This window comes from Sorex araneus, chromosome 9 (genome assembly GCF_027595985.1).
Source record: "Sorex araneus isolate mSorAra2 chromosome 9, mSorAra2.pri, whole genome shotgun sequence".
NCBI classification, from domain to species: domain Eukaryota; kingdom Metazoa; phylum Chordata; class Mammalia; order Eulipotyphla; family Soricidae; genus Sorex; species Sorex araneus.
This window is the reverse complement of record NC_073310.1, coordinates 9,821,661-9,834,696: the sequence shown is the minus strand read 5'-3', so window position 1 is coordinate 9,834,696 and position 13,036 is coordinate 9,821,661. Positions and strand designations below refer to the sequence as shown.

At 47.9% G+C, this 13,036-nt stretch overlaps 1 protein-coding gene and 1 non-coding gene across 2 annotated transcripts in view; one reads left to right on the top strand and one right to left on the bottom strand.

The window, feature by feature from the left end:
* The window catches only part of CCDC60 (coiled-coil domain containing 60), a 166,361-nt gene that overhangs the window by 91,726 nt on the left and 61,599 nt on the right, over window positions 1–13,036 (bottom strand). Inside the window, 1 exon segment of the mRNA XM_055147096.1 lies at window positions 3,874–3,953. Coding sequence (XP_055003071.1) covers window positions 3,874–3,953 — 80 coding nt within the window.
* On the top strand, window positions 12,706–12,804 carry LOC129399046 (small nucleolar RNA U13). The gene has a single exon (XR_008626890.1). It is a non-coding gene; the product is annotated as a small nucleolar RNA U13 (small nucleolar RNA).

Here is a 13,036-nt window from a genome sequence, read left to right as displayed (position 1 = left end):
TGTTTGCTCAAGGTGGGCAAGTCTAATAGGAGGTGAAGTGGATTTGAGGGGCAGCAAGTGGCCGAGAAACCGTCGTCGTCTTGGCCTCAGGGACACTGGCCCTTTGGGGTGGGGCTTGCATGGCCTTATGCGATCTCCCCTGGAGAGCAGACTGTGTCCTTTGAAGGGGAGTGGCTGATTTGTTCAATATCAGAGGGATGCGGGAGTATGACCAGATAGAACGTTGTGTGTGGCTTTCTGTCCGGCTTTTATTTTATTTTATTTTACTGCATTCTCCACCCTGCCCAGCCCGTGGACAGGCTAAATCCATCTGTAAGGATGTAATTTTTCTATTTTTATTTATTTATTTATTTATTTGCTTTTTGGGTCACACCTGGTGATGCTCAGGGCTTACTCCTGGCTCTGCACTCAGGAATTACCCTGGGGCATTACTCAGGGGACCATATGGGATGCTGGGAATCAAACCTGGGTTGGCCGCGTGCAAGGCAAACGCCCTACCCACTGTGCTATCGCTCCAGCCCCAGGATGTAATTTTTCTAGCTGGTTTCTGACCCCTGGCATATGCACTGGGAAGGGGTCATAGGCTCACCTGGTCCACTCACAGGTGGCAGGAAAGGTCACAGTCTTTATCACCTGTCACCAGGCCCCTCTGGTCCAGATTGGCAAGAGGTTCAGTCTTGGTCATTTGGAGAAGAGGAAATTGAGTCAAGCGCCTTCAATCACTTGGCCACCCTGATACCCTTGGTCTTGGTCATTTAGGGTAGCATGTCCCCAAGGATGTGTTGGCCATGAAACCTTTTCTGGGGCTTGGGGAGGAAGAAGTAAGCCCAAATCTGTAGCTTGTGCTAATTTCTTTTTTTAAATTTTTAATTAATTAATTAATTAATTAATTTTATTGAATCACCGTGAAAAAAAATACAGAGCTTTCAGGTTTAAGTTTCAGTCATGTAATGATTGAACCCCCATCCCTTCACCAGTGCACATGTTCCACCACCGAGAACCCCAAAATACCCGTCTCCCGCACCTCCCACCTGAGTAGCTAATGATCTTCACTTTATTCTCTCTATACTTTGAATACATTCAATATTTCAATAGAGAACTCACTATTATTGTTTGGAATTTCCCCCCAACAATCAGGCCTGCTGAAAAGGCATCATTTAATAATTTGTTTTCCATTGCTGAGAATGAAGACTCTATGAGCTCGGTTTTGGATTTCTGATATTTTAGCTCAGTTCACAGTCTAGCTGCATTTCTGTAAGAAGCCACTCTGGGTGCCAAAATGGGTTAGAAGACCTCTCAGATCATAGTCTTTAGGAGCAGAGGGTCCGTTTTGGGCACGGCAGTTCCGGATCTTATCTGGGCCGAGGGCATGCTGGTAATGCCCCCCATCCCATGATCGCCTACGAGCCACGTCACTGCAAACTCATACCTCTGGGTTGGGAGTCTTAGGAGGTGGCTCTCGCCACGTGGGTATTGCCGCCGCCGCCATCTTCCACGCAGAAAGACAAGGTAGAGAGGGAAAATCCCTTCCAGGGCAGCACAGTGTTGTAAGCTTGTGCTAATTTCTAAGATGGGTTCTTCCACCTTGGTTGACTTGGAGCTGCCAATATGATGCCAACGAGTGTGGCATGGGAAAGAACTTGGGGGTAGCTTTCCAGATCCAATATTGTATACAAAAAAATACAGTACAATGCAGTACAAGCGGAAATAACCATAATAAGAAGAAGTAATCACAGCAACAGTAATGTGTGCAAAATTATTAGGGAGTGGTGAGTTTGGATGATCTGTTTCTTTCGTTTGAACACAATGGCTTTCATTGTTAGTTTATTTTTCAAACATCGCTGCTATGTGTGTGTATGTGTGTGTGTGTGTGTGTGTGTGTATGTGTGTGTTTGGGCCACACCAGGCAGTGCTGAGGGGGGGCTACTAGCTCTGTGCTCAGAGATCACTCCTGGTAGGCTTGTGCTCCGTATGGGGTTCTGGGGATCAAACCCAGGTCAGCCATGTGCAAGGCAAGAGTCCTACCCACATGTACTACCACACATGCCCACCTGTCCTGAAAGCTTCACAGTTGGCTCTGCCTCCAAGCTGGGTCACTACTGCTTGGGTAAAGCCTTGGCACCTGCTGCTGATGCAGGTCGAGCCAGGACCCGCAGTGCCTGCAGTGAGCAGCTGTTAGCAGTGCGAGGAGATGCCAGGCACTGCTTCCAGGCATTGGAGCTCCGGGTATGCACTGTTGGGGCTCTGAGTTCGGGTCCTCAAGCCTCAAGGCTGATAACACGCATCCTGGAGTCACCACCGGGAGAGCCAGGTCTGTCCTGATCGGGGGTGCCCACGACAGACACATGCCTCTGTGTCCTTTTTTTTTTTTTTTTTGCTTTTTGGGTCACACCCAGCGATGCTCAGGGCTTACTCCTGGCTTTGCACTCAGGAATTACTCCTGGTGGTGCTTGGGAGACCATATGGGTTGCCGGGGATCGAACCCAGGTCGGCTGCGTGCAAGGAAAATGCCCTACCCGCTGTGCTATCGCTCCGGCCCCGCCTCTGTGTCCTAAGTCTCACCTCTGATCCCACTGCACAGTCACCTTTTCTCTGACCTCTAGTGCCACCCACATGAGCATGGTTCAGTCCCTGTGACACAGCAGTCTCAGAACCCCAACAGAGTGTGTGATCTGCAGTGCGTGGCCAGGCATGTGTGCGTGCTGCAGCTCAAGTGTGTGTGACCCCCCCAGCGAGCACCACAGCTAATATATGTGAACACCAAGGCCAGGGATGGAGCCCCAGGGAGCCCCCAAACCATGCCTAGGTTCTGCCTGTTCATTCCAACAAGATCAGCTCCTAAGGAAGGGTGCGGAGAAGCCCTTAAAACTGTTCTCACCTGTTTCTTGGTGCTTTTCTGGGGAGGGGGCAGGAGATGAGGTTAGCCCAATATTTACACATCTGTGTAAGGCTCATGTGGCATTTCTGCTGGCTAGTGTGTGTTTAAGTTCCCCCCAGCCGCGAAGCATCCCCACGACCCATGGAACCTTCCCTACTGCCTGCATTCCCCTCTCCCGGCAGTTTTGTGTTTACTGAGAAGTGAGTCCAAAAAGGTGGCGCTAGACGTCAACTTGCTTGAGATGTAACGGAGAAAGTGATTGGTAGGGCTAATGGGGGGTGGGGGGTGAGGGCGGGTGGTGGTGGTGGTGGTGGAAGGATGCAATGACCTTGGTCACACTTCCCACCCAGGGCATCCGGGGAGCACTTTCTAGGGATTGTTTTACCCAGACCCTCTAAGCACCTCATATAAGTCTCTATTTATTCTCAGATAAGAACACCAAGTCTCAGGGAGGTGAAGAAATGGCTCCAGTTTCCCCGAAAACAGGTCTCAGGGACAGTGTGTGAGACTGTGTGGTTGGCTCTTGGCTGCCAGGCCGTGAGGGTGGAGTCAAAAGGGAAGACTTCTGGAGGCCAGGGGGGCAGTTCCTGACTCAGGGCGCACGTGCCCTAGCTGGATGCCCAAACAGCACCACAAACTCAGACCCTAGCACTGAGGCTCTGGCCCAGCTGACAATCCTGGGGAGTGGTCCCCAGAACCTTGGGGTACTGCTTGGAAAGACCCCTCAAAGGAAGGGGGAAGAGGTCTGGAGCAGATAGGAATGCCCTTGAGCGAGACAGGGAAGGGAAACTGAGGCCAGTCCATGCAGAACAAGCTGGCGCCAGACTGGGGAGTCAGTTGATCACAGAGACTCAGGAAAAGTCCAACCAAGAAATGGGTCCTCGTCTATGAGCATCCCCCACCTATAAGTCTACTGCTTCCTCTCGTGGGTGGGGGATGCAGGGACTTGGCGAGGCAGCGCCCAAAGCCTGCTTCCTTCCCGATGGCTCACTCACCGGCTTCGTTTCAGGTCTTTTTTGAGGTTTATTATTTCCTGGTCCAAATACCGGATGTTTGTCATCGGCTTGTCTGTGGTCTGATGGGGAATCAAAAGGAGAAAGAAGAATTGTTAGCGTAACGGTTACAGGTGGTACCCAGAGGAGTCTCGGGCCCCAAAGAAGTGACGCAAGAGAAGAGCAGTGAGCATGAGCGGCCCTAGAATGATGATCTTGCTGTCGTAACAAATGAACTGCCAGACTCTGGACTCGCAGCAAGTGATGGTTACATGGGGGCTTTTGTTTAGTATTATACCCAAAGTAATGTAAAGACGTAACCAATAATAGTGTGACCGTATTCCTGGTGTGGGCAGCTGGTGTGAAGGGCTGAGCCGGGTCCATACCCAAGTGTTATTGGGCTTTCTCCCCCCTCCACTGCCCTCAGAATAAGACTTTATGCGTAATTGCTCATGGGTTTTCCTTTCTCTTTCCTAGAGTTATTTGCCTTGTCTAGCCCTAGGCCAGGCCTCACTAGGCTTAACTTGGGAAGTCTTGTGCAAATGTAGGTGATTTACTCGAGGTTGAGGCCAAGTCATCATAAAGTAGGAGTGAAATGAACAAAACTTGACCACAAGAGTCATTTTTCTCAGTTACCCATTTGATAACAAAATAAATAAATAAAATTAAAAAATGAAAAGGCCAAGAGACAATCCAGGGGTAAAGCTGTCAATGCCAGTTTGATCCCTGGAACTACCTATGGTCCTTGGAGCAGCTCCAGGAATGTGCCCTCAAAAAAATTAAGCAAAATTCAAGGGAATGTCAAGAAATTTCAAGGATAAAGGGCACCTTCAGAAGAAGCTGTGTGTGTGGGGGAGGGTGGGGTGGGCAATGTGTTGGGTGACCTTTCTGAAGGGCGTGTGCGCTGGGATCTAAGGTGTCATCTGTTTCCCTGCTGCCCCTTTCCCCCAGATAGAATTCCTGCTGGGATACAGAGATAATGAGGCTCACCCCAGGGGCTGCATTAGGAGTTGATGTGCTTGTCTTGTGTGCAGACCCCAGTTCAATCCCCGGCACTATATATATGGTTCCCCTAAGCACTGCTAGGAGTGACCCACAGGGCCAGGCGTGACCTCTGAACATTACTAGGTGTGACCCAGCCACCATCCCCTTCCCCCAAAAGAAGGCATTCAAGAATAGCACATCTAAACAGTAATGCGCAGGGCGCTGATGAAATGTGACAACACAGTGATGGGAAGTGTGTTATTGATTTACAAAGATGCCCGGGTGCTTTGAGAAGGCAAAGCAATCCATAAAGTCAGGTCAGGACTGCAGTTCAGTGAGAGAGTACTTGTGAGGCCCTGAGTTTGCTTGCTGGCCTGGCAGAGTAATATGTATAGCACGATTCTGTAATTTTTTTCTAAAGTGTTCTGAGAGGAGGTATGCGGATCAAAAGATATGAGGGGCAATGTCCCCCACCCCCACCCCCAAGGCAGTGATTCTTGTCAGCGGTGAGAGGAGGACATATTTTTAATTATTTTTCTTAGCATACGCTCCTATTACCCTGACACAAATATACAGGAGCTACATGACAGATGGAGAGACACCTTCTAGAAAAATCAATGGCCAGGTGAAGGTTGAGGAAGGCCGGTTGGTAGCGTTGGGTTGAGTGTTTGTGAAAGGCAGAGCGAGAAGGGGCAGGGTGAGCAAGCAGAGACCAAACGGTGCACGAGTGTGTGGAGCCTGGCGTTTCCTCGGCTGGTGGGTCTCATCACCCTCTTGCTCTGAAGATGCATCAGGCAAGGCTGCCTGCGGCTGCAGCTCTTTGATATGGAGTGAGTCTGTTTGGCCTGTTGACCTGGGCATGGACCACTGGCATTGCAGCACCAGCTTCTGTGTGTTAAAAGATGAGGCTCGAGGGTGGGGTCTGTATGGGAGGGAAAAGATGGATTCTCCCCTAGTTTCCTGTGAGGACACCGAGTCCATGTCCCTCGCCAGGTAACGATGCAGTCTGTGTTCCCTTTCCAAAGCACTTACCCACTGGGCATACACTTGGTCAAGCTCAACTAGTTATGAAACATTGAAATAGTACATGGGAGGTTCCCGACTTAAGGACTTAGGAGGGCCGGTCAATGGTCAAGTGTGTGTGTGTGTGGGGGGGGGGCGCTGAGGGTAGGTGAGAGAGAAGAGAACACAATGACAATAGTAGCTGGGAATGATCACGCTTGACAAGATCCAAGGGTTAAAGGTAGGTAAGGGATATTCTTGATAACCTTTCAGTATCAATATTGCGGACTACAATACCCAAAGGGATAGAGTGAGAGATATGGAGACAGAAAGAGAGAGACAGAGAGACAGAGAGAGACAGAGAGAGACAGAGACTGGTAGATGGATGCGTGTTGGAATACCATATGACTGAAATTCAATCATGAGTGGCTTTGTAATGCTCTAAAAATAAAAAAAATAAACATTTTGACTAGGGGCCAGAGCAATAGTACAGCTTATAGGGTGCCTGCCTTGCACGTGGCTGACCCAAGTTTGATCCTTAACATCCCATAAGGTCCCTAGAGCACCTCCAGGAAAAATTCCTGAGCTCAGAGCCAGGAGTAATTTCTGAGCACCGTTGGGCATGCCCCTCCCCCACAAAAAAATGTTGGCTTTCTGACAGTACTGAAATGAAAGGCCCTTGGATTTGGAATTTTGACCTTTCGCTGGGCTGGCAATATGTGGTACAATGCCCCAGGGGGGGGGTGCAGTGGGAGTGTTCTGAGTACACTTCAAGCATGCTGGACTGAGCTAGGGTGCTCTGTAGGTTAGATTTTTAAAACACATTTTAAGGGACCTAATGATCGTTTCCACTTAGGTTGGCTGTATTGGGATGGCACCCACCGTGAGGAAGATCTCTATGCACTTGATTTCTTAGCTGTTATTACTAATGAGTTATTACTAATAGGTCATAGTGATTACTCATCTCAGTCCGTCAGGGTGTTTCAACCTTGAGCTGAAAATGACTGTCAAACCCATCAGCTTTCATCTTGAGAGATGAGAAAAGTGGATGGAGAGACACATCCCTGGGATTATGTCCTTAAAACTTTTTTTTTTTTTTGCTTTTTGGATCACACCCAGCAATGCACAGGGGTTACTCCTGGCTCTGCACTCAGGAATCACTCCTGGCAGTGCTCCGGGGACCATATGGGATGCTGGGAATCGAACCCGGGCCGGCCACGTGCAAGGCAAACCCTTACCTGCTGTGCTATCGCTCCAGCCCCTCCTTAAAACTTTTGCACCAAGGAATCTTTGCTTTCCTTTGCACCCGCAGTGTCCCTTCACCCTCCATCCTGACACGAGCTTCCCACTTCACCGAGGCTTTCAGCTTCTCTCCCATGAAGCACTTGCACCTGGAGGGGGATGCTCATGGCGCCAGAAGTGGGGCATGGGCTGAATTCGGCCAAACATCACAGCTCATGTTCCATCACAGAGATTGGGCAGGGGCTGGTCATGTGACCCCGTTTGGGCCAGTGAGATGCAAGCAGACCATAGTCAGGGATTCTCCCTTTTTTTTTTTTTTTGCTTTGCTTTTTGGGTCACACCCAGCGATGCTCAGGGTTACTCCTGGCTCTGCACTCAGGAATTACCCCTGGCGGTGCTCAGGGGACCATATGGGATGCTGGGATTCGAACCCGGGACAGCCGCGTTCAAGGCAAACGCCCTATCCGCTGTGCTGTTGCTCCAGCCGCAGTCAGGGATTCTTTGCTTCCTACAAAGAAGTCTAAGGGTCCCCTGGCAGAGAAGATTTCAGTCCTCCCTGACTCTGAATAGAGATGCAGAGACCCATGGGAACGGCTGAATGCCCCTGGGAGTCAGTGTGCAACGGAAGATGTGGGGGGAAGGCAGAGAGGGGTGTTAAAAATGAGCTGGTTTCCGGGTGTCTGGCGCACTGACCAGATCTTGCCATAACTTACACTCTCCACCTTTCCCTTGTTCTTTTAAACAAACTTGAATTTGAGTTGCTGTTGTCAACCTCACCCCAGGATTATTGATTTTTTATTTATTTATTTATTTATTTATTTATTTGTTTGTTTTTGGGTCACACCCGGCGATGCACAGGGGTTATTCCTGGCTCTGCACTCAGGAATTACCCCTGGCGGTGCTCGGGGGACCATATGGGATGCCGGGGATCGAACCCGGGTTGGCCGCATGCAAGGCAAACGCCCTACCCGCTGTGCTATCGCTCCAGCCCCCAGGATTATTGATTTTTAAAAGAGAATATTAGTTTCTGTAATCAAGCCCACGTAGGTACGACCTTATATATTTAATACAGTGTTTTCCCCCTGTACAAATGGAAAGAGAGATTGATGCTCCCCGTTTCTAGACCAATACGGCTGTGAATTTCTGTACAATGCCAGCTCAAAATGGTAGAACTCAAATACTTTTTTCAAAATTGACAGCACAGGTAAAGTTTCCAAATATTCAAATTATATATATATATGTATATATATATATAAAGACCAATAGCAGGTAGCTACACATCAATAACAGCCACAGCATTTCCAAGTTCTGCAGTCATATGAAAAAATTAGAGACAGCAACACACTCCATTTTAAAAAAGACAAAAAAAAAGACCCACAAAAGGCAAAAACCAAAACCCTATTAACAGTGAAGTTCTGTCACTGACCAAAGACTGTTTTAATCTGAATTGTGTTTTATGGTAAAACTTGATTGTGCCATGACAGCCAAGAGATCAAGAACTATTTTAGTTCTTTTTTTTCCCTCCTCTTTCTCTCTTAGGAGCTCATGCCCACGTGACCTCCTTGTGGGTGCATTTTGCAGTGACAGTAAGTAGCACTGAGGTGGGGAAAGCAGTGAAGGTCAATGAGGTCAACTGCTGGTCACAGAGGTTGCCTTTCTTTCCGATTCCCTCTCTGCATTGAGCACTTCTATAATACTCTCCTGGGGAACCAATGCAACATTCTTTTGTTCTTTTAACACTTAATTTATTTATTTTTATTTATTTATTGATTGATTTTTACTTTTTTTGCCTTTTGGGTCACACCCAGCGATGCTCAGGGGTTACTCCTGGCTCTGCACTCAGGAATTACTCCTGGCGGTGCCTGGGGAACCATATGGGGTGCCGGGGAATGAACTCGGGTTGGCCGTGTGCAAGGCAAACACCCTTACCCGCTGTGCTATCGCTCTGGCCCCAACACTTAATTTATTTTTAATTAAAAAATTTATAATTATTATTTTATTTTATTTATTTATTTTTTGCTTTTTGGGTCACACCCGGCAATGCACAGGGGTTACTCCTGGTTCTGCACTCAGGAATACTCCTGCCGGTGCTCAGGGGACCATATGGGATGCTGGGATTCGAACCTGGGTCGGCCGCGTGCAAGGCAAACACCCTACCCGCTGTGCTAGTATTATTTTATATATTTTTAGAGCATTGCAAAGTCACTGGATTTCAGTCATACAGTATTCCAAAACCCATCACTTCACCCACGTGCATTTCCAAGCACCAGTGTCCCCAGGTTCCCTCCCCGAATCTGCCACCCCCTACTCCTTGCCCGCCTCTTTGGCAGGCACTTTTCTTCTCTCCCTCTCCCTCTCCCTCTCTCTCTTTCTCTCCCCCCTCTTTCCCCCCCCTCCCTCTCTCTCTCTCTCTCTCTCTCTCTCTCTCTCTCTCTCTCTCTCTCTCTCCTTTTGGGCATTGTGGCAATGCAACTTTCTTGAAGGTTGTTCTCATGGCTTGATCTTCAAGCCTGTGTTATCCCTTGAACGTGTATCTAGCTTGCTTATCTCTAGAACTCTTTGCTTGCCTATTTCTTCTTCTTTTCTAAACACAAACTCCCTCCCCTCACATCTTTTTAAACACGTCTTAATAAAATCTATCTTGCATCACCAAAATAAAAAGTAACTTTCATTCAGCGGGAGCAAAACACATATGCACAAAGAAGGAACAAATACTTCAAAACATTGTCATTGAAAACGGCTGCTACTATGGCCACACGACCTCGTATCTCCTCATTCTCAGCAATGGAAAACAAATTATCAAATGCTTCCTTTCCAGCAGGTCCGACTCTGGGGGGGGGGGGAAACTCCAAACAATAATAGTGAGTTATTTTGTTTGTATGTAATCAAAGTAAAGAGAAAGTAAAGTGAAATTTATCAACTACACAGGCGGGGTGGGGGGCTAGGGGGCGGGGGTGGGGTGGGGGAGAGGTTTACTGTGGTTCTTGGTGGTGGAATATGTGCGCTGGTGAAAGGATGGGTGTTCGAGCATTATGTAACTGAGACTTAAGCCTGAAAGCTTTGTAACTTTCAACATGGTGATTCAATTAAAAAAAAAAAATAAATTAAAAAAAACCGAAATCCTCCGCCTTAGAGTCACAGTTGTGTACCCGTCATTCTCTTGAATGTCTCTCGTCTCATCTTCCTGATGAAGCAAAGGTGATTTCATCCACAATTAAAGAATTCCCTCCTCCTCCAGATTCACTCATGCAGAAGGGATTCACAGCATCGTGAAAGAGTACATTTGTATTGCCTGGCAGTGGTGTTGAACAATTTATCACAGCAAAGCTAAACTGAGTCTCCGACTTGACACAAAGGGATATTGTTCATCTCACAAAACAAATACAAACACCCCTGCTCCCCCCATCCAGCAAAACCCCTTATCCCCTTGCCCCCGCAATTCCACTTCTATCGAACTATATTATGCAGCAATGATGACAAAATTTGTCCACGAGAATGTCTATCACAGTAGCATGAATAACAGCGACAAACACCAAACCACCCACAGTAGGAAGTGGGAACATAAATCACAGTGTCTCTGAACAGTGGTGTGTGATGCCTTTGAATGTTCTGCTTAGTGATTCTACAGACACCTACATACTGGCATGGAAAGTATTTAGAGTAATTTCCTAAGACCAGAGAAAGGATACAGGGGTTAAGGTGCTTGCTTTGCATGCAGCCCACCTTGATTTGACTCCCAGCACTGCGTATAGTTCCCTAAGCACAATGCCAGGAGTAATCCCTGAGCACTACCAGATGTGACCCCAAACCAAAACCAAACAAAAATTCAGTGGGGCTAGAGAGAGAGAGAGAGAGAGAGAGAGAGAGAGAGAGAGAGAGAGAGAGAGAGTACAGAGGTTAAGGCACCTGCCTTGCATCCTGCTGACCTACCCCATCACCACCTACGGTCCCACGAGAATGACCAGGAATTACTCTTGACTACAGAGTTAGGAATAGCCCCTGAGTACAGCAGGGCATTTTCCCCTTCACATAAATAATTCAAATGAAAATTCACATTACCGAATAGAGGTTTTGCAATTTATACCCAGAGACATTTTTCTAGAAATGTGTGCAGTAAGATATAGATTATGTTCTAAACTATTGTATTTATGCCAAAATATGTGTAGAATGCCATAAAAAGTTGTAGGCAAATAAAATAAATGGATAATGGATATTTTATCTCTGGGTGCTTAAATTATAGGTAGATCATTTTTTTTTTACCGTAGTTACCCTTTTCCCCGATTTTAAATATCGTGCAGATATTGTCTAACAATAACGTTCCCCATATTTGTAGAACCATTCTAATTCTATCAATAAGAAAAATGATAGTTTTGAGTTGAGTAATCTAAGTAGTCTGGAATGATATCATTTCATAGTTGTTGTTCTTGTTTTTAACATATTGCATCAGGCAGAGGAGACTCCATGCACATAGTTCAACAGAGGGAAGTTAATACGGGGCGGGGAGAGCAGCCATATGTGGGGAGAGCCGAAAAAAAGACAAGCAAGACATTACTGAAGCATCTTTGTTGTTGTTTTTGCTTTTTGGGTCACACCTGGCGATGCTCAGGGGTTACTCCTGGCTCTGCACTCAGGAATCACTCCTGGCGGTGCTCAGGGGACCATACGGGATGCTGGGAATTGAACTTGGGTGGCCGCATGCAAGGCAAACACCCTCCCCGCTGTGCTATTGCTCCAGCCCCAACAGGGGCATTTTTTTTTTTTACCATCTCCAACCTTGGAGGGACTAAGCCAAGGGTGGGCCTCCAGAGGCCTGGCATCGGGCTGCCTGGCAGAAGATGGACTCATGGCAAAAACAAGCGTTTCAGCTGGAGACGCCATCAGGAGCTGAGTGAGCAAGGGGTGGGGGATGAATACCTGGCACCCCGCCCTCTCTCCAGCTTCCCCTTGGCACTTCCTACCAGCTGAGCTCATCAGAAAGCCAGCTGGCAGGGGCTCTGGGGCTGTAGTTTACTAGGGACTCGCCCCCTTCGGGAGAAGGAAATCGGAATAGGTAAAAGCGCGTGGTTATGGTTATGGGCTGTGCAAATGCCCGGGTGCAGCTGCTCCGCAAACTCTATTGGACTCGAAAGCCCGTTCTCCCTGTAATCAAGGACCTAGCCACAGATGGGAGCCCTGGCGAGGCCTCATCTCTTGCTTGAACACTGGAGGTCCCCAGAATTTTCCGTGGCTTAGATGGAGCTCCAGAAGTGGCAGGATTCCCTTTTACCCCCTCAACATTATTTTTCACTCCCTGTTTTCAGGAGCTCTGCAACCCGCCGACTTCTTCAGCCTCTTTCCTAGGAACTGCTGTGATTCTAGCTGGTCGTAGACCACTTCCTTCCCCTTGCTTTAGACCTTGCGTGTCCTTAGCCCCACCATGGTTAGGTCCTTTTCTCTTTGCCGAGAAGCAAACTGATGCCCCATTGATACTGATTACAGGCGCGCCTCAGAGTGATTTTGGGGTCCACGCCAGAGGCTCTGGAGCCAATATTGCAATTAGAAGAGCCTTGCAAAACTTTTTTTTTGGTTTCCCAGTGCATAATAAAACGATATTTATGGGGCCAGAATATTTTTTCCGGTTCGTAAGCATGACTGGGTGTTCACACATTTGTGTGACATGTGCCTCCTTAAGTCTTGTTATGCGTCTGTTACATTGCCCGTCTGATGTGAAAAAAAGAAACGATTATTTATGCGATGGTACAGCAGAGAGAGCATTTGCCTTGCACGAGGCTGACCTGGGTATTACCCCCAACACCATATACGGTCCTCTGAGCCCACCAAGAGTGATCCTTGAATGCAGAGCCGGGAGTAAGTCCTGAGCACCATAGGGTGTGTCCCTCCAAAACCCCCGACAGGTGATTTTTTTTTTTTTGCTTTTTGGGTCACACCCGGCGATGCA